Source organism: Mauremys mutica, chromosome 12, assembly GCF_020497125.1.
Source record: "Mauremys mutica isolate MM-2020 ecotype Southern chromosome 12, ASM2049712v1, whole genome shotgun sequence".
NCBI lineage: Eukaryota > Metazoa > Chordata > Testudines > Geoemydidae > Mauremys > Mauremys mutica.
In genome coordinates this window covers 49,934,043-49,954,234 of record NC_059083.1, presented here as the reverse complement: position 1 = coordinate 49,954,234, position 20,192 = coordinate 49,934,043, and the positions used below count along the sequence as shown (strand labels likewise).

General features: G+C 44.7%; 2 protein-coding genes across 4 annotated transcripts; both read right to left on the bottom strand.

Moving 5' to 3' along the window:
- Positions 1-4,795: 4,795 nt before the first annotated feature.
- LOC123346197 (olfactory receptor 2AP1-like) lies at positions 4,796-10,338 on the bottom strand. Of its 3 annotated transcripts, none has more exons than XM_044983461.1 (2): positions 10,227-10,338; positions 4,796-6,181 (listed from the first exon to the last, which is right to left on the bottom strand). In XM_044983461.1, exon 2 carries the CDS (start codon positions 6,170-6,172, stop codon positions 5,216-5,218), a length of 957 nt encoding a protein of 318 aa, XP_044839396.1. In that variant the 5' UTR covers positions 6,173-6,181; positions 10,227-10,338; the 3' UTR covers positions 4,796-5,215. The 3 variants fall into 3 exon arrangements, with proteins under 3 accessions (XP_044839396.1, XP_044839395.1, XP_044839394.1); XM_044983460.1 differs by lacking the exon at positions 10,227-10,338 and adding an exon at positions 6,945-7,004; XM_044983459.1 differs by lacking the exon at positions 10,227-10,338 and adding an exon at positions 6,941-6,961.
- A 2,270-nt stretch (positions 10,339-12,608) lies between these two features.
- LOC123345233 (olfactory receptor 6N1-like) lies at positions 12,609-13,391 on the bottom strand (the record flags this gene model as incomplete). Its single annotated transcript, XM_044981961.1, has 1 exon — positions 12,609-13,391. A coding segment is annotated over exon 1 (783 nt), but the record flags the coding sequence as incomplete, so codon positions are not given.
- Between the last annotated feature and the right edge of the window lie 6,801 nt (positions 13,392-20,192).

Below are 20,192 nucleotides of genomic sequence, written 5' to 3'. Positions count from 1 at the left end.
AAGTGCCAGGAGTCTCAGCCTGAGCACAGAACATTGGTGTCCAGGTAGATGTCCCTCTGCCATGTCAGAACAATGACTAATAAAAGAAACTATTTCTCTGGTAACCGAGTACTGATATGACAGATCAAACCATTTCTTTATCTAGTGTCATATTCCTTCCAGTGACATACAGGAGATTAACAATGATGCTTAAATGCTGTTTTTCACTTCTGGCAATGGCCAGAATCATGCCATGACTTAGGAGTCAAAATTAATAAATACATCGTCTAAAATGTTGGACTGAGATTTCCAACCCAGTCTAGTGTCCTTAGGCACTGATCTTCGGTAATAATAAATGGAAATTAATAGAACTATATATCCTGGTATATTCAGCATTTCAGTGCCATGTAGGAGAAGGAATAATTTTCACCCCCTCACAAGACATCAGTTTATGCAATAAATTCAGAAATGGAGTAAATTCTCCCTTAGTTCCTGTGGTGATGATGGTGATGTGGGTCAGGGACTGGCAATGCCTTTTCTTTTTCCTGATGTTAACTGTAGATGTAATAAAATACATCTCTTTGTGGGGTGGATCTTAGGATGGGACAGAACCAGGCTGATGTACAACCCTAACTAGGGAGTGACCCTCTGCACTACATAATATTTGTGGAATGATAATTCACGTGGGGTGGGTTTGGAAGATGTTGTCCCTGAACTCAGAGTCTAGAAACAATCTGGCATGATTGATCAGGGCTAGTAAGACTCCTTCACCACTCTCCACCCTATTGGGGGACACTGAGCCTGATCCCCAGCTGATATAATTCAAGGTATCTCCATTTGTGTTAGTGGGGCAGTTCCCCACCTGAGGACCTGTACAGGACATGGATGAAAACATCATCCCGGCCACCATGGATGTAGAAGTTCTTCATACCAATATTTATCATGAGGACGGAGTACAAGCTGTCAGGAACAGTATCCCTGATGTGCCAATGGCACACCTGGTGGCTGAGCTTCATAACTTTGTCCTCACCCACAATCATTTCAGATTTGGGGACAACTTATACCTTAAAGTCAGCGGCACTGCTATGGGTACCCGCATGGCCCCACAGTATGCCAATATTTTTATGGCTGACTTAGAACAACGCTTCCTCAGCTTTCGTCCCCTAGTGCCCCATCTCTACTTGCGCTACATTGATGACATCTTCATCATATGGGCCCACGGGAAGGAGGCCCTTGAAGAATTCCACCTGGATTTCAACAATTTCCACGGCACCATCAACCTTAGCCTGGACTAATCCAGACAAGAGATCCACTTCCCGGACACTACTGTACAAATAAGTGATAGTCACATAAACACCACCCTATACTGGAAACCTACTTGCTGCAATACTTACCTAAATGCCTCCAGCTTCCATCAGGACACATCACATGATCCATTGTCCACAGCCAAGCCCTAAGAGACAACCAAATTTGCACCAATCCCTCAAACAGAGACAAACACCTACTCGATCTTAAAACTACAATACTCACCTGGGGAAGTGAGGAAACAAATTGTCAGAGTGAGATGGGTACCCAGAAGTCACCTACTACAAGACAGGCTCAACAAGGAAAATAATAGAACACCACTGGCCATCACGTACAGCCCCATCTAAAACCTCTCCAGCACATCATCAACCATCTACAACCTATCCTGGAAACCCGATCCCTCACTCTCACAAACCTTGGGAGGCAGGCCAGTCCTCGCTTACAGACAGCCCCCCAACCTGAAGCAAATACTCACTAGCAACTACACACCACACCACAGAAACACCAACCCAGGAACCAATCCCTGTAGCAAACCTTGTTGCCTACTCTGTCTCCATATCTACTCTAGTGACATCTTCTTAGGATGCAATCACATGATGAGCCACACCATCAGGGGCTCATTCACCTGCACATTTACTAATGTAATATATGCCATTACATGCCAGCAATGCCCCTCTGCCATGTACATTGGCCAAACAGCTCAGTCTCTAGGTAAAAGAATAAATGGACAGAGATCAGACATCAGGAATGGTAACATACAAAAACCAGTAGGAGAACACTTCAGTCTCCCTGGATATTCAATAAGAGATTTAAAAGTAGCCATCCTGCAACAAAAAACTTCAAAAACAGACTTCAAAGAGAAATTGCAGAGCTACAAATCATTTGAAAACTTAACACCATTAATTTGAGCTTGAACAGGGTCGAGGAGTGGCTGGCTCATTACAAAATCAATTTCCTGTCTCCGGGTATTGACACTTCCTCATCAATTATTGGGAGTGGATCACATCCATCCTGATTGAATTGGCCTTGTCAACACTGGTTCTCCGCTTGTAAGGTAACTCCCTTCTCTTCATGTGCCAGTATATTCATGCTTGTATCTATACATTTCACTCCATGCATCTGAAGAAGTGGTTTTTTACCCACAAAAGCTTATATCCAAATAAATCTGTTAGTTTTTAAGGTGGCACTGGACTCCTTGTTGTTTTTGTGCAAACAGACTAACACAGATACCCCTCTGACATTTAACAGTATAACTTTCCCATTATTGTGTTGGCTACTGAAATCTGTTGGTCATTAGTCAATATTTCTGACACCCCCAGCCGTTCCTTCTACTCTGCTGCCATCTAGTGGTCATTTCCCAGCATGACCATGTAACGATGCTGGTTTTAGCGAGACACAACTGAGGGTATGGCTTTACTTACAAATCTGCAGCGCTGGTAGTTGCAGCGCTGGTCGTCCAGCTGTGCAGGGCCAGCGCTGGTGTGTGGCCATATTTGCAGCATTTGCAGCGCTGTTGGGAGTGATGAATTATGGGCAGCTATCCCAGCATTCAAGTGGCAGCAAGTGCTTTTCAAAAGAGGGGGGGTGTGGGGCAGTGTGACAGGGACCGGGGGGAGGAGAGAGAGAGTGGATTTTTGGAACCGACACTGTGCAAAATCAGAAAATTTTCCCACCCCGTTACTGATAACTGCAAACAGCCTGCATCCAACATACTCCCTTTCCCCCCCTCTGCCCCCTCCCCCCGTTTCTCTCAAGCAAAGCAAACACTCAACCCCTGTGAATGAGACAGGCAGGGGGTTATCTCATTTCATTGTTGACAGTAGTTACAGATTGATGACAGCAAACAGGAGCTGTGTTTGAAGCAGCTCCGGGTGCACGGAGCCTGGTGCAAGGAGTTGACAACAAAACCCAACCCCTTATTCTTTAACTGCAAAAGCCTGCAGACCAGATAAGCAGTTGCTGACTCGCTTTCTCGCTGCTGGTCAAGCAAAAAGCAAACACTCAACCCCTGTGAATCACGCAGGGAGGAGGATACAGATTGATCACAGCATAAGCAGCTCCGGTAGAGCAGCTCCGGTAGCAATGGGAGTTCACAACAAAACAAAGAGAGGCTGCATAACAAAACAAAGGGAGTAATTTAGTTAAAAGCATTCTGGGACATCCTTATACCCTGGAGGCCAATAACAGCGCTGGTGTGTGGCCACACTTGATGACCAGCGCTGGATCACCAGCGCTGCAATCCTTATTCCCCATGCTGAGCCAGGTGTACGGCCAGCGCTGCAGCCAGGGAGTTGCAGCACTGGATGTGCCCTGCAGGTGTGGACACTTACTAATTGCAGCGCTGGAAAGCCTCCACCAGCGCTCCAACTTGCAAGTGTAGCCATACCCTAAGGGTGTTAAATGCCCAAATCCCATTTCACAGGGATTTGGGTGCATAACTCCATTAGGGCCCTTGGAAAATCCTTCCCGCAGTGCTGAAGTCCTTCTGTTCTCACCGGTGTCCACCTCCCCTGCCTCTGGCCAAGCCCTGACATGCTCCCAGAGATTGAGCCAGCACTACCATTTGGGCATCACAGGAATTCTGCCCATTGGTAGCCATTTCATCTCACCATAGGTTGCCTCACGCCCCAAGGGGAGGGCCCTGAGTGCAGCGGAGCTAAGGCGTATAGGACTGGCTAGGCATCGTGCGCTGAGAACTAGCCCTCTCGGGACAGGTGCTTGTTGCAGTCAGATTTGGGGATGCTCATTGCAACAGTTCCCCTCCCTTTGAACTGCTCTGTGCTGTTGGCAGCAACAGGGCAGCTTCTACCCTGCAGGGCCACATGCCAAGTCCCTCCTCAGTGACTGACAAACCCGACCCTAGGAATGGCCTCAGTTCTACGTGTGCCCTGGCAAATCCGCTGCTGGGTCTGGGCAGTCCCTGTGCCCCTGGCTTGTGAGTCTACCTCTCTGTTTGCCCAACATCCCAGCCTCCATGGGCCCCGTGAGCCTGGTGCTGGTGCTTTGCTGGAGCTGGTCATAGCCACACGTAGCCAAGATAAGAGCTATGAAGCTGTTCCTGGTGAAGTGTCCAGAGGTCACTGCTGAGGCCTGGCTATTTGCATCCAGCCTGTGTGAACACAGTGAAGGTGGCTGGTTTGCAGAGGGGTATGATGACAATAAGCACAATTTCAGGGGTGGCAGATTTCCCAGGCTTACGTCCCCATCTCTGCTGCACCAGGAGTTAGTATTTTTATTGTCCAACCATTAATTTTGATCAAAGATTGCTTTTTATGGAAATAAAAAAAATGGTTAAAATTGTCATCACTCTGCCTGGTGCCCAGTTAAAAACTCCATGATGGAAGGTGGTTATGGCCACTCTTCTCCCTGGTCCTTCCAGTTAGATGGACAACATTGTCCTGAGCTCCTGCTGGATCCTCTGTTTCATATTTAGGGGAATAAAAAATGATCTGCAGAAACAAACATGATGTCACCCATTGTGTTTTGTTTGTATTTGACTGTCTGAATTTGATGACAAGACTTTATTATCTAACATAGCGAAACAATGAACAGGGGATATACACAGGGATTTACTTGGATAATTAGCAGGTTTAGCGCCTTATACAATGTCAGCTCTGTGCATTTTCAAACACTGTACAAGTTCATCCTATAGGGTGAACATTTAGCCAGCACGATGGAGAAAAATATAATCATACTGTGTGTCTCAGTGCTGAACATGAGAGAGTGACAGCTGTCCGCAACCTCACTTTGCTATATGTTGTGTAACATGGAGGCAGAACTGGACTACAAAGACTGTCTCAGTAACTCCATACAGATCATCTCCATTTTTTTCATATTAGTGCTGAGATTTCCAATGGGAGTTTTCAACTTAATTTCAATGGGAGCTGATAGCCTGAGGTTTTCAAGCTGCCTGGGTGATTTAGACAAAGTCTCAGCATGTTTTTGTGAAAGCCCCATATTTACTGACTGCTTTGCTCAAGGCATCCTTAACCTCTCTGTTTTTCAGGCTGTAGATGAGGGGATTTACCAGGGGAGTCATGACTGTGTAGGAAAGAGAGAGCACTTTGTTCAGGAGGCTTAATGTATTGTGGTTTGGAAGCATATGGACAATCATTAGGGTTCCATAGTAAATTGTCACCACAATGAGATGGGAGGAGCAGGTGGAAAAGGCCTTTTGTCTCCCAGCGGTGGAAGGGATACTCAGGATGCTGGCAATGATACACACATAGGATGTCAGAGTTAGTAGGAATGGAGGCAGGGTGAATACACAGGATAGGCTGAAATTGAACAATACTAACCAGTGCGTGTCACTGCAGGAGAGCTCCATAAATGGGAGGGCATCACAATAGAAATAGTCAATTTCATTTGGGCCACAGAAAGTTAACTGTGATAGGAATAAGACAAAGACGACAGTAACCAAACAACCATTTAACCATGACCCAGCAGCCAACTGGAGGCAAAACCTGGTTTTCATAAGAGTTGAATAGTGCAGGGGTTTACATATGGCTAAATACCGATCATAAGACATCGCTGCTAGGAGATAGCATTCCGTAGCTACCAGAAACCCAAAGAAATACATTTGTGTGAAGCAGCCACTGAATGAGATGGTTCTGTCCCCAGTCAGGAGACTGGCCAGTAACCTGGGGAGGATGGTTGAGGTGTAGCAGGTTTCCAAGTAGGACAAGTTCCCCAGGAAGAAGTACATGGGGGTGTGGAGGTGCTGATCTGTCACAACAAGCACCACGATGAGAGTGTTCCCAACCACGGTTGCCATGTAGATCACTAGGAACATTAGAAAAAGAAGAATTTGCAGGTCAGAGAGATCTCCGAATCCCAGGAGGATAAATTCTGTGATGGTCGTTTGGTTTCTCCATTCGGTGTCTGTCATGGGTTGAGTCTAGGAACAAAAAAACAAGCTGGGCTATTGGATTGGAAGAACACAGCATAAAAAGTTAATCAATTCTTGTGAATTAATACCATAAATATTCAGAATATTCCCTTCCTCTCACAGTTACAGGTTGACATTTTAAGGCTAGATGTAGACTTTAGAGGAAAGTGCCAGGAGTCTTAGTCGAAGGACAGAAGATTGGTACCCATGTAGACCTCCCTCTGCCATATCAGAGCAATGACTAATATAACAGCCCATATCTCTGGTAGAGAACTGGTCTGATCTGTCATATCAGTATTGGGTTATCTATTATATCCCACCTTGTAATATACTAGAGCTTAACAACTAAAATCTTCTACTCAAATTTTTCAATGCAGTCTAGGGTCAATAGGCTCTGGTCTCGTTTGAATTAAGGAAAATTAACCTAACCATATGTAATGATGAGTCCTCTGGTGGGACACAACTGAGAGTATCAATTCATGATAAATTACTTAGAGCAAGGCAATTACAGCCCCAAACTGGAGTTCCTTTACTAAGGCACAGAAAACCAGCCAAAGAGAGAAGACTTTGGTTTTACCCCACAGGCTAACCATAAGTCACACAAACAATTCCCTTAGACACTCCAATTTCCCAGTATCAACACCAGCATCGCTCCTCATGGGGATGCCTTGTTATGAGAATATCAATATCCCAGTAAAAGAAGAATGGTTCTCCCAATCCCAAAGGACCAAGCCCCAGACCCAGGCCAATATACAAACTAGATCCTACCCACAAATCACGTTGTTGCCAATCCTTTAGAATCTAAAATCTAATGGCAAACTTCTTGGTTCAGGCTTTTAGCAGTGATGGAATAAACTGCAGATTCAAATCAAGACTCTCGAGTACATCCACAGCTTGGATGGGTCATTCAGTCCTTTGTTCAGAGCTTCAATTTGTAGCAAAGTTCCTCCAGAGCAGGGGTCTCAAAGTCCCGGTCCACTGGCTATCTGTGGCTAGAGAACCTCCCCACTTCTGCCTGCAGAGGAGAGACGGAGGAGAGACGCAGGCAGACAGGTTGCCAGGAATCTCAACTACAGGTGCTGCCCCCACTGGAGCTCCCATTTTCTGGGGGAGAGGGACAGAGAAACCATCACTAGTTGCCAGGCAAGGTCAGCCATGGAGGCAACATCATTAGTTACCAGGCAGAGTCAGCGTAGAACAGGGGTTCTCAAACTTTTGTACTGGTGACCTTTTTCATACGGCAAGCCTCTGAGTGTGACCCTCCCCCACTAGAAATTAAAAACATGTTTTAATATATTTAACACCATTATAAATGCTGGAGGCAAAGCGGGGTTTGGGGTGGAGGCTGACAGCTCGCAACCCCCCAGGTAATAACCTTGTGACCCCCTGAGGGTCCCGACCCTCAGTTTGAGAACCCCTGGCATAGAGGCAGCATCCCTTTTTCCCACAATGAATACAAGTAAAAATACTGAACACAACTATCTGATGCACGCATTGCTGCAATCCTGAAGGTTTCAACTGCTCAGTCACTGAGGCCAAACATCAACAAACTGACAGAACTGAAGCATTGTCTAGTGACTGGCAAACACTGAAAACACTCTGGGAGGCGAAGAATTGTATAAAGTTGTATAACAGTTTTATTATTTCTAAGAAATTTGAAATAAAAATTATAATATAAAAGTATAATATAAAAATATTGGAATAATTTGTGGCCAATAATGTCACTGAAGATGGTGTTCAGAAAACAAAACTTTTATATTATATTACACCAGTTTCCCAGTATCAACCCCAGCATCGCTCATCATGGGGATGCCTCGTTATGAGAAGAAGGAAGGATTTGAGGACTGGCACTGGCCCTAAGGTAAATTGAGTTTGCAACTCCTGCTCCAGAGGTTAGAAGCAGGATTGAAAACAAAATGTAGATGATGCAGCTGCCTTTTATAGTCCTTTTGCTATTGGCTTGTGCTTCCTTTGTCTCAAATACAAGCTACCCAGCACCTGGCATGGAAGAACCTAAGAGTTCTGTTCATAGGCATGTCCCTGCATGCCTTGCTGAGTCACAAGCTGTATCTGCCTTCTCTCAGTGAGTCAATTGTACAGCGGATGGTCTTTAATGGGCCATCAAGCAGGCTAGGCAGTGCTGATGCGAAATTGTCTGGGGTGTCACCCAGAAGCATAGCATAAGTTTGAAATACAGACAGTATAGAGACAGTACGTATAACTTTAAATACAAAAAATGATACATGCATACAGATAGCATAATCATAACTAGCAAATCATAAGCTCCTCAGAAACACCTTCCTTAATCTCATTTTGAGAAGATTTGGTGCCATTACAGGATCTTGGTTACAATAATGGTCTATACGGTCACAGTTTGTGTCAATAACGACACACCCCCAACGCAAAATTGATGCAGGAAGGAATGACACAAACATCATTGACTGCATCCCAAGAGCTCCCCATCCTTGGTTCTGTTTTACTATGGCTAGTATTGGGTTAGAAGTCGTATCAGTATAAAACAGAAATGGTTTATCAAAGTCATGTTTAAAAAGAGATTTCCAAAAAGCCTTTGACAAGTCCCTCACAAAAAGGATCTTACGTAAATTACATTGTTATGGGATAAGAGGGAAGGTCCTTGCATGGAATGAGAACTGGTTAAAAGACAGGGAACAAAGGGTAGGAATAAATGGTAAATTCTCAGAATGGACAGGGGTAACTAGTGGTGTTCCCCAAAGGTCAGTCCTAGGACCAGTCCTATTCAACTTATTTATAAATGATCTGGAGAAAGGGGTAAAAAGTGAGGTGGCAAAGTTTGTAGATGATACTAAACTGCTCAAGATAGTTAAGACCAAAGCAGACTGTGAAGAATTTAAAAAAGATCTCACAAAACTAAGTGATTATGCAAAAAAATGGCAAATGAAATTTAATGTGGCTAAATGTAAAGTAACGCACATTGGAAAAAAACCCACCAAATATACATAAAACATGATGAGGACTAATTTAGCTACAACTAATCAGGAAAAAGATCTTGGAGTCATCATGGATAGTTCTCTGAAGACATCCGCACAGTGTGCAGTGACAATCAAAAAAGCAAACAGGATGTTAGGAATCATTAAAAAGGGGATAGAGAATAAGATGGATAATATCTTATTGCCCTTATATAAATCGATGGTACGCCCACATCTCGAATACTGTGTACAGATGTGGTCTCCTCATCTCAAAAAAGATATACTTTCATTAGAAAAGGTTCAGAGAAGGGCAACTAAAATGATTCGGAGTTTGGAATGGGTCCTGTATGAGGAGAGATTAAAGAGACTAGGACTTTTCAGTTTGGAAAGGAGGAGACTAATCGGATTATGATAGAGGTATATAAAATCATGAGTGATGTGGAGAAAGTAAATAAGGAAAAGTTATATAGTTGTTCCCATAATATAAGAACTAGGGGCCACCAAATGAAATTGATGGGCAGCAGGTTTAAAACAAATAAAAGGAAGTTCTTCACACAGTGCACAGTCAACGTATGGAACTCCTTGTCTGAGGAGGTTGTGAAGGCCAGGACTATGCACTGGAATGGGTTACCTAGGGAGGTGGTGGAATCTCCTTCCTTAGAGGTTTTTAAGGTTAGGCTTGAAAAACCCTGGCTGGGATGATTTTGTTGGGAATTGGTCCTGCTTTGAGCAGGGGGTTGGACTAGACAACCTCCTGAGGTCCCTTCTAACCCTGATATTCTATGATTCTATGATCACAGGATTTAAAAGAGAACTGGATAAATTCATAGAGGTTAAGTGCATTAATGACTTTTAGCCAGGATGGGTAAGGAATGGTGTCATTAGCTTCTGTTTTTCAGTGGGTGGAGAGGGATGGCAGGAGAGAGATAACATATGGAATGTCAGGGATTGGATATTTACATGGATATCGGTAATGTCCAGAGCTATCATAATTAATGGAAATCAAGATTCTGGAAGGGATATTAAACCTCATGCTTCAGGGCTTGAGCCAATCTCTAAGTAACAGAGACCAAGGTGAGAACTATATGGGGGGCAGATTATCCCACCTCTACCTCCTATGGGATTCTTCCACCTTCTTCTTAAACATCTGGTTATGGCCTCTGTCAGACAGGATATTAGACTAGATGGACCTAGTGTCTGATCCAGTCTGGCAGTTCCCATGTTCCTATGAAAAGAGCATAGGTAAATCTGGGATCATTCTCTTCAAAGCACAGACCAGTATCTGAGTTCTGGCAAATTTGACAGGATCTATTTCCATCCACTAGAGGGCAGTTCCCCCTCCCTCCAACACACATTTCCTTAAATTATTTTGATATTGTCTCCATACAATATATTTCTATTGTCTATAGATCCATTCCATTTCTGCATCACACAAATCTCCATACACCTGCTTTTGAGAAATTCATATACAAACATGAAGTTCTCATTTTTTTAACCCAAGTTTTCTCAGATGAACCCAAATAAAATTATTGTTTCAGCTTTTTGGCAACAAACCACTTGATTTATTTATTATTAGTTTGGTTGCCAAATTGATTGGGAAAACATTATTCTCAACCCATTTGGGGGCTGGTTGGTTTGTTTGTTTTTATGGTGATGGTGTGTGACCTTTCTAAAAAGGGTCCCACTTCAACCTGTCATTCAGCTGACTAACTTTGTGTCTCCAAATCTTAGTTGTGAACATTGCCCAAAGTGATTCCTTATATAACCCTTCTTCCAGTTGGAGTCAGCAGCAACAGGGGCCAGGTTCAATATCTAAGGGTTCCTTTCCCATAATACAACACAAAACGGGCTCGAGCTCCCACCCAGTAACCTGAGACAATTACACATTACCCCTTGGGCACCTCTAGAGGCAACAGTTCCCCTCTCACAAGCACAGTGTCTGAGTGTAGAAAAGAAAGTTTTAATAAAAAGGGGGAACGTAACCCGGCATTAACTTGGGAAAACGCTGCAAGCAGGATTCATAACATAAAACCATGGGGCTGGCTTGACACCGTGTTCTGAGAACGAGCCCTCTCGGGACATGCACTCATTGCAGTGAGTTTTGGAGACAATCATTGTAACAGGTCTCCTCCCTTTGAACTGTTCTATGCAGTTGGTGGCAGCAGCGCAGCTGGTGCTCTGCAGGGCCACATGCAGAGTCCCTCGTCAGTGATCGTTTGACAGACCTGGCCCCAGAAATGGCCTCCGTTCTACGGGTCCCCTGGCCAACTCCTAGCTGGGTCTGTACAGTCCCAGCGTCCCCGGCTTGTGAGTCTACCTCTTTGTTTGCCTCCAAGGGACCTGTGATCCTGATGCTGTTGCTTTGCTGGAGCTGGTCACAGCCAGATTTAGTTCAGATAAGAGGTATAAAGCTATTTTTGGTGAAGTGTCCAGAGGTCATTGCTGGCACCTGGCTTTTCATCAAACGAGAGCGGACATGCACCAGCCCTTGTAATCTGAGCAGATTCCCCAAGCATTTAGACAAACTCACCGGTTAAGATTAAACATTAAAATAAGTTTATTAACTACACAAAGATAGATTAAGTGATCCAAGTGTTAGGTAACTATCTCTGACCTTTATGCCTAAGAAAAAAAACATTAAAAACGCATTCTAAATCCTAAACTTTATCAGACTCAGTAATACTTGATTCAAACAGCTTTTCTCACCACACTGAATGTCACAGGCAGGTTACAGTTCTTAATACACAGGCTGAATTCCCCTCTCAGCCTCGGATGAACCTCTCCAGTTCAAAGTCTTTGTCTTCCCAGCTTTCTTGTTGCCTCCAGAATATGTGGGGGAGGAGAGAGGTGGTCTCATGATGCCACTGTCCCTTATTTTATACTCTCAATTCATGTAAAAATTGAGAAAATTCATTGGAAAAATACTGGCCCAGACATGTCCTGGTGGGCCTTGCTGAATCACAGAGTTCAGCAATTCCCATTGTGTGGTGCTTGCACAACTATCTTATAGAACTGTGAATCTCTTGTTTACAATTCCCCTGCTGGTCAATGGCTGCTGATGATCGTTTAACGCCCACCTAGGTGTGGGCCAGCTCCTTTGTTGTCACTGGAGAACTAACAGTGGGTGGCTCCGACTCCCAACATATTTCAATAATAACCACATAACAAAATCTCATACTGCCATATACAATGATGATATACATATTGTAACAGAAGAATAAGTTTCAGCAGATCATGACCTTACATATGATACCTCACAAGGCATGTTTTTTATAAAATATCACAACCAAATACGAAAGATGAATATAGAGGTTGCAGGGGGCTGCTTTGAGGTACAGTGCATCACAGGCTTATTGCTTCAATCACTCAGGCAGCTTTCAAAACCTCAAGCTAAATTATTATCTCATAGTCTCTGCATGTTTTTTGTGAAAGCCACATTTACTGACTGCTTTGCTCAAGGCTTCCTTGACCTCTCTGTTTCTCAGGCTGTAGATAAGGGGGTTTATCAGGGGAGTTAGGACCGTGAAGCAAAGAGAGAGCACTGTCTTCAGATCTCTGAGTGTATTACGTTTCGGTAGTATGTGGACAATGATTATGGTGTTATAGAAAATTGTCACCACAGTGAGGTGAGAGGAGCACGTGGAAAAGGCCTTTTGTCTCCCGGTGCTGGAAGGGATTTTCAGGATGGTGGCGATGATACACACATAGGATGTCAGGGTTAGTAGGAATGGAGGCAGGGTGAATACGGAGACTATTATGAAATCCCCCAATATGCTCAGGTGTGTGTCACTGCAGGACAGTTCTATCAGTGGGACGGGATCACAATAGAAATGGTCAATTTCATTCGGGCCACAGAATACTAACTGTGATAGGAATGAGATAAGGATTGTAATAGCCAAACAACCACTTAACCATGACCCAGTAGCCAACTGGATGCAAAACCTGTTATTCATAAGAGTTGAATAGTGCAGAGGTTTACATATCGCTAGATACCGATCATAAGACATTGCTGCTAGGAGACAGCATTCCGTAGCTGCCAGATAGCCAGAGAAATACAGTTGCGTGATGCAGCCGCCGACTGAGATGGTTTTGTCCCCAGTCAGCAGACTGGCCAGTAACCTGGGTAGGATGGTGGAGGTGTAGCAGATCTCCAAGTAGGACAAGTTGCCCAGGAAGAAGTACATGGGGGTGTGAAGGTGCTGATCAGTCACAACAAGCACCACAATGAGAGTGTTCCAAGCCACGGTTGCAATATAGATCACTAGGAACATTAGAAAGAGAAGAATTTTCTGCTTAGCGATATCCCCGAATCCCAGAAGGATAAATTCTGTGACGGTTGTTTGGTTTCTCCAATCTGTGCCTCCATGGTTTGAGTCTAGGAAAAAAAAAAACCAAGGTGAGCAATTGAATTGGAAGAATGTAGCATGAAAAGTTAATCAAATCTCGTGAATGAATACCAAAAATATTTAGAATATTCCCTTCCTAAAGTCTAAATGTAGACTTCAGAGCAAAGTGTCAGTAGTCTCAGTCCGATGACAGAACATTGGTACCCATGTAGACCTCCCTCTGCCATATCAGAGCAATGACAAATATGACAGCCTATTTCTCTGGTAGAGATTGTTCTGATCTGTCATGTTAGAACTTGGCTATCTATCATATCCCATCCCATGACATACGAGAGCTTAACAATGATGCTTAAGTTCTGTATTTCACTTCTGTCAATAGCCAGAATCATGCCAGGTCTTAGGAGTCAAAACCAATATGTACATCAACTAAAATCTTAGACTCAGATTTTTCATTGCAGTCTAGTGTCCAAATACACCGATCTCTTGTTGGAATTAATGGAAATTAATCTAACTATATGGAACGATGCAGCCTCTGGCGGGACACTACTGAGAGTATCAGTTCAGGATAAGATTGCTTTGAGCAGGGCAGTTACAGCCCCACACTGGAGTTCCTTTACTATTAAGGCACGGCAAACTAGCCAAACAGAGAGGACTTTGGTTTTACCTCACTGGCTAAACCAGAAGTCAAAAAAGGAATTCCCTTAGATACTCCTGTTTCCCCACCAGCATCACTCCTTATGGTGATGACTGGTTATGAAAACCAATATCCCAGTAAAAGAAGAAAGGTTCTCCTGACCCCAAAGGACCAAGCCCCAGACCCAGGTCAATATACACATCAGATCTTACCCACAAATGACACTGTTGCCAATCCTTTAGAATCTAAAATCTAAAGGTTTAATCATAAAAAAGAAAGAAATATAGATGAGATCTAAAATTGGTTAAGTGGAATCAATTACATACAGTAATGGCAAAGTTCTTGGTTCAGGATTTTAGCAGTGATGGAATAAACTGCAGATTCAAATCAAGTCTCTGGAGTACATCCACAGCTTGGATGCGTCATTCATTCCTCCGTTCAGAGCTTCAGTTTGTAGCAAAGTTCTTCCAGAGGTAAGAAGCAGGAATGAAGACAAAATGGAGATGATGAGCCTGCCTTTTATAAACCTTTTGATATGTGGCTTGTGCTTCCTTTGTCTCAAATACAAGCTACCCAGCACCTGGCATGGAAAAACCTTAGAGTTCTGTCCATAGGCATTTCCCTGTATGCCTTTCTGAGTCACAAGCTGTATCTGCCTTCTCTGAATGGGTCAGTTGTATAGCTGATGGTCCTTAATGGGTCATCAAGCAGGCCAGGATGATGCAAATTGTGTGAGGTGTCACCCAGAATCATAGCACAAGTTTGAAATACAGACAGTACAGAGCCAATACTTTTAACTTTAAATATAAACATGATACATGCAAACAGGTAACATAATCATAACCAGCAAATCATAACCTCCTCATAGACACCTTACTTAATCTCCCTTGTACAAGATTTGGTGCTACTACAGAATATTAGTTGCAACAATGGTCTATACAGTCGCACTTTGTGTCAATAACGTCACAACATATATCCTGGTATATTCAACATTTCAATGCCCTGTAGGAAAAGGAACAAATGTCATCCCCTCACAAGAGATCAGTTTACATTGTAAATTATGAAGTGGAGTAAATGCTCCCTTAGTTGCTGTGGTGGTGATGGTGATGTGGTCAGAGACTGGCAGCACCTTTTCTGTTTCCTGATGTGGAATATGTAGCAGTAATAAAATACAGCTCTTTGGAGGGTGGATCTTAGGAATGGGTGAAACCAGGCTCACGTGCAACACTAACAGGGGAGTGACCCCACCCCACACTGATTGTGGGATGATAATATAAGAACAAAAAAGGCATGGGGAGAAAGGAGCGGGGAGATGCTGTCCTTGAACTCAGAGTCTAGAAACAATCTGGCATGGGTCATCTGGGCTGGTAAGACTATCAGCATTTGCCACCCCATTGGGCACACGGTGAGCCAGATTCTCAGCTGATGTAAATCAAGGTAGCTCCATTTGTTTCAGTGGGGCAGATCCACAACTGAGGACCTGTCACAAGGCATGGATCTCACGCTCCATCTCTGTGAAATGGGGCTATGAATGCTGACTGGCACTGCGTTGGGAAGGTGAGGCTAAAACTGCTAATATTCACCTGAAGAAGAGCTCTGTGTAGCAAAAAAGCTTCTCTCCTCCACCAACAGGAGTTAGTGCAATAAAAGATATTATCTCACAACCTTGTCTATCTACTATTCACAAAGCACATTCATGCCTCAGTTTGGTGGTGGTATAGGAATACAGTCAGGAAAATGGTGCTCACCTGTAACCACAACACAGCCCAAGCTTGAAGTAACGAGCTCTTATTTCTCAGGGCCTGGCCACCAGGACATAGGTTCGTCAGCTGAGGTTCTTGTCTCTCCTCTTTCTGCGGAAACGGGATTTTCTCACTAAAGAGACATGCAGTTACCTGAAGGGTTGAGCAGGTGCCTTTGATCTACCTTTGTATAATGAGCTTCTCCTTCGATTTACAAAGTGTAAATGCTGCATCATATATGCATTTGGTCTTCATACTTTTTAATATGATCCCACTTCAACCTTTCTCCCACTTGGTTCATTTTGTGTCTCCAAAGCTTTATAGCTAACAATGCCCAAAGGGACTTGTACAGCATGACTTGTATAATTGCAACTTTCTTTTAAATCTAATGATCCTATGTGTAAAATATTTGACATCATGAGCAAACATCAGCTTACAGTTTTGGGACATACCTGTCCAAGGTGATGGCCTGTTATAATGTACTTACACCGCACCTTTATTAATATTCAATATATGCTGCAATCTACTGGGTTTCTGAAAATAGCTGCCCATATATCACCCTTACAATATGCTTTCACTTAAGGAAGAAAAACCAAATGCACAAGTACAGAATGGTGAATGAATAGCTTGGCAGCAGCACTGCTGAGAAAGATCTGGAATTTGTGGTTGATCACAACCTCAACATGGGTCAGCAAGGTGATGTTTCAAAAAAAGCCAATGCAATTTTAGGTTGCATTAACAGAGGCATATCGTGCAAGTCATGGGAGGTGATAGTCCAGCTCTCCTCAGCTCTGGTTAGGCCTCGGCTGGAGACTGTGTCCAATTTTGATCACCAACGTATAGAAAGGATGTAGAGAAACTGGAAAGGATCCGGAGGATCTAGAGGCGAGCCATATGAGGAAAGGCTGAAGGAATTGATTATGTTTTGTTTGGAAAAGAGGAGATTAAGGGGAGACATGATAATGGTCTATAAGGTGCCACAGGATTCTTTGCTGCTTTTTCAAATACTTGGAAGATTGAAAAAAAAAAAAGGAGAAATTTTGTTCTCTCTTGCACAGAGAGCAGGACAGGAAGCAATGGGTTCAAACTGCAGCATAGCAGATTAATCTCAGGAAAAACTTCCTAAATGCAAGAACAGTAGGACAATGGAACAGACCTCCTAGAGAAGTCATGGAATCTCCTTCACTGGAAGTTTTCAAAAGGTGCTGGACAACCATCAGTCTTGGATGGCTGAGAATCAACAAGTCCTGCACCTTGGCAGGGGGTTAGACTAAATGATCCTTGAGTCCCTTCTAACCCAATGGTTCTATGCTGCCAACTAGTGGCCATTTAACAGTATGACTTTCTAATTATTTTATTGGCCACTGAAATCTATTGGTCACTAGTCAGTATTTTTGACCCCCCTTTCATTTCCTCTACTCTGCTGCCATCTAATGTCAATTTCTCAGAATGACAGCCTGTTACTCAGCTGTCCTGTAGAACCTTACAAAAGTGAGAGACATTTGCCATATTCTCTCTCTTCCACCTCCATCTACAAACACCACCACCAAGTGACTAAAGCGCTGATCAAAGGGCAGAGCCTGGGTGAAGGACAACCAGGCTGTGGTGAGAAGCATCTAAGTTGTAAGGGTACTGGGTGTTAACATTAAACTAGAATGTGTTTTGTTTTTATTTCTTTTGGTAACTTATCTGAACTTTTTGCCTTTCACTTGTAATCACTTAAAATCTATCTTTTGTATCCAATAAACTTACTTTTATGTTTATCCTCACCCGTGAGTTTGACTGAAGCGTTTGGTAAATCTGCTCAAGTGGCAAAGGCTGTGCATGCCCATTTTCCCTTGAAGTAAGTGGTGAATCAATTAATACATTGGCATTGTTCTGTCCAAGGTGCTATATTCCTGAGTGTAGTGAGGCGGCCTGGCTCCCGGCCGCTCCTGAGAGGGAGGAGCCAGAACAGCTGCCCCAGTGGGCGGAGCCACTGCCGCCTGTCCCCGCCCCCCGGAAGTCAAGGGGCGGGACAGAAAGTATAAAAGCCCCGGCCCAGCGCTCAGTTGAAGCCCGGCGGCCGGAGAGGACAGACGCTCCTGACCGAGCTCCTGCTGGACCGAGCCTTCCCTGAGCCCGGTATCCTGAAGTGGACTGGCCAAGCCTTCCCCGAGCACGGTACCCTGAGGAGGACTGGCCGAGCCTTCCCCGAGCCCGGTACCCCGAGGAGCTGCCCGAGTGTAACCCCGACCCGCATCCTGAGGAGCAGCCCGAGCTAGCCAGCTCTCAGCATGGCGAGGAGCCCATGGTGTGGGACCCAGCGCCGGACACCAGTACTGAGCAGGTACCCATGGAGGGGGAAATGGAAAGTAGCCCGGGGGTAGCTGACCCCAGTCTGGCTACAGCAGACTGTGAGCCGATGTCGGTGTGTTGCGGTCAGGACCCCACCGACACAGCAGCAGACTAACTGCCACTGTTAGGGCCCCGGGCTGGGACACAGTGGAGTGGGTGGGCCTGTGTCCCCCCTGCCTCCCCACTCATGGGTGGCAGTCTCCCCCTCACCCCAGCGCTCAGACAGAGAAGTCTGGACTTACCGGCTGGTTGCTCAGCTCCTGCCAAGGACCTGAGCCCTGAACTATTGCTGTTGCTCAGCTCCTGCCCAAGGATCTGAGCCTAGAACTGCTGTTTTGCTGCCCTGCCCTGACTGAGGGCCTGGGCTTAAATTACTGACTTTGTTTGCTCAGCTCCTGCCCAAGGATCTGAGCCTAGAACTGCTGTTTTGCTGCCCCGCCCTGACTGAGGGCCTGGGCTTAAATTACTGACTCTGTTTGCTCAACCCCTGCCTGAGGGTCTGAGCCTAGAACCGCTGTTTTCTGCCCCACCCCGACTGAGGGGCTGGGCTTCATTGACTGGTTTTTTTGCTCAGCCCTGCCTGAGGGTCTGAGCCCTTGGACCTTCGGAGACTGAACTGCGGATTTAGACCGTGTAGTGAGGCGGCCTGGTTCCCGGCCGCTCCTTAGAGGAACGAGCCCCCTACACCGGACCCTTACACTGAGGTACAAGGCTGGGAGCTGGTGGGATCCAGTTGGTGTCTTTCTCTGTGAGATTCATGAGTGGCTGTGGGAGCATTCATGCAATCAAGCTGGGTGTGGGGCTCCACCTGCTGTTGGACTGAGTGATAACAGCACCTGGAGGAGTTTGCTGCTTGTCACTAGCAGAGCATTGTGACAGACACTCCAGGTTAGTGTGTTCAGGGGGCAGAGCAGGTCTCACAGTTCCAGTTGTACCTGGGGAAATCACCTAGACCGTAACAGTTTCCCACTGGAGGAGAATCCAGTGATGTGGCCTCTTAGTGTAACTCATTTGTTTACACTATATATACCAATCTTGGAAAAAACAGGTGTCCACAGACAACACGCAGGGTCTCCCCTCTTTTAGGGATCTCAGACCATAAGCCAGGAGGAAGACTAGTGTGCAAGGACCTTTCCCCCACACAATACTTTCAGCCTAGCACAGTGAGGGTGAAGGCTGGGTCATTATCAGTGAGTGGTAGCTGGGCAAGGCAGGATACTTCTCCATATGACCTCTCTGACGAGTGTTGTTGTGCTTTTTTCTAATGCTATTGCATCATGTGTTTACATATTTTTGATGCAACAGCCCTCTGGTCTGTATCCTAATAACTATTGCAATAACTTTCCTATAGATACATTGTCGTTCCTAGTATGTGCTGTATGGGTTGCCTGACCATTCTGTGTGTTGGATGCTCATTTCTGAGAGGTTCCTGCCTCTCCTAAAAGAACAGAAAATATATTGTTTGAAATGGGAAAGGAAATGTCCAGCCTTCTCTGTCCTGAAGCTACTGGGATTATGCAAAGTGACCACTTCTGGGGGCTACCCTGCTTTAAAGTAAACTTCTTAGGTTTCCTGATCTCTTTGATTTGGCAAATGTTCACCCCAAGTGGCAGTGAGGAGTTCTCAAAACTGTACCTGCAAAAGTGTCAGAGAGATTGTAGAGATGACAATTGGAAATGATTTTCCATAAATGTGTCCTTTTATAGTCAGCACTTTTTGAGCCCCTCCCTGGTGACAGAATGGAACCTGGACATTTGGAGGATGCCTAACTAGTCTCCCCTATCCCTGGTCTTACTGAGTAAAGAGACAAGGAGAGAGACAATGTATTCGAACTTGCATCCTAATTGAAATACCTGAGGTGGTGAAAAGCAGCCCTAAGTACAGAGTAACTGCACAGGGGTTGTTCTAAGGTAACTAACCTGTGGGCATGTCATGGTTATTATTAAACTGCAAAGCATCACCATTTGCAATGTCAGGGACTGGATATTTACATGGATATCAGTAATGTCCAGA

Excerpts from the sequence above, each read along its gene's own strand:
- LOC123346197 (XM_044983461.1), bottom strand. The coding sequence starts at position 6,172 with ATGACAGACACCGAATGGAGAAACCAAACGACCATCACAGAATTTATC.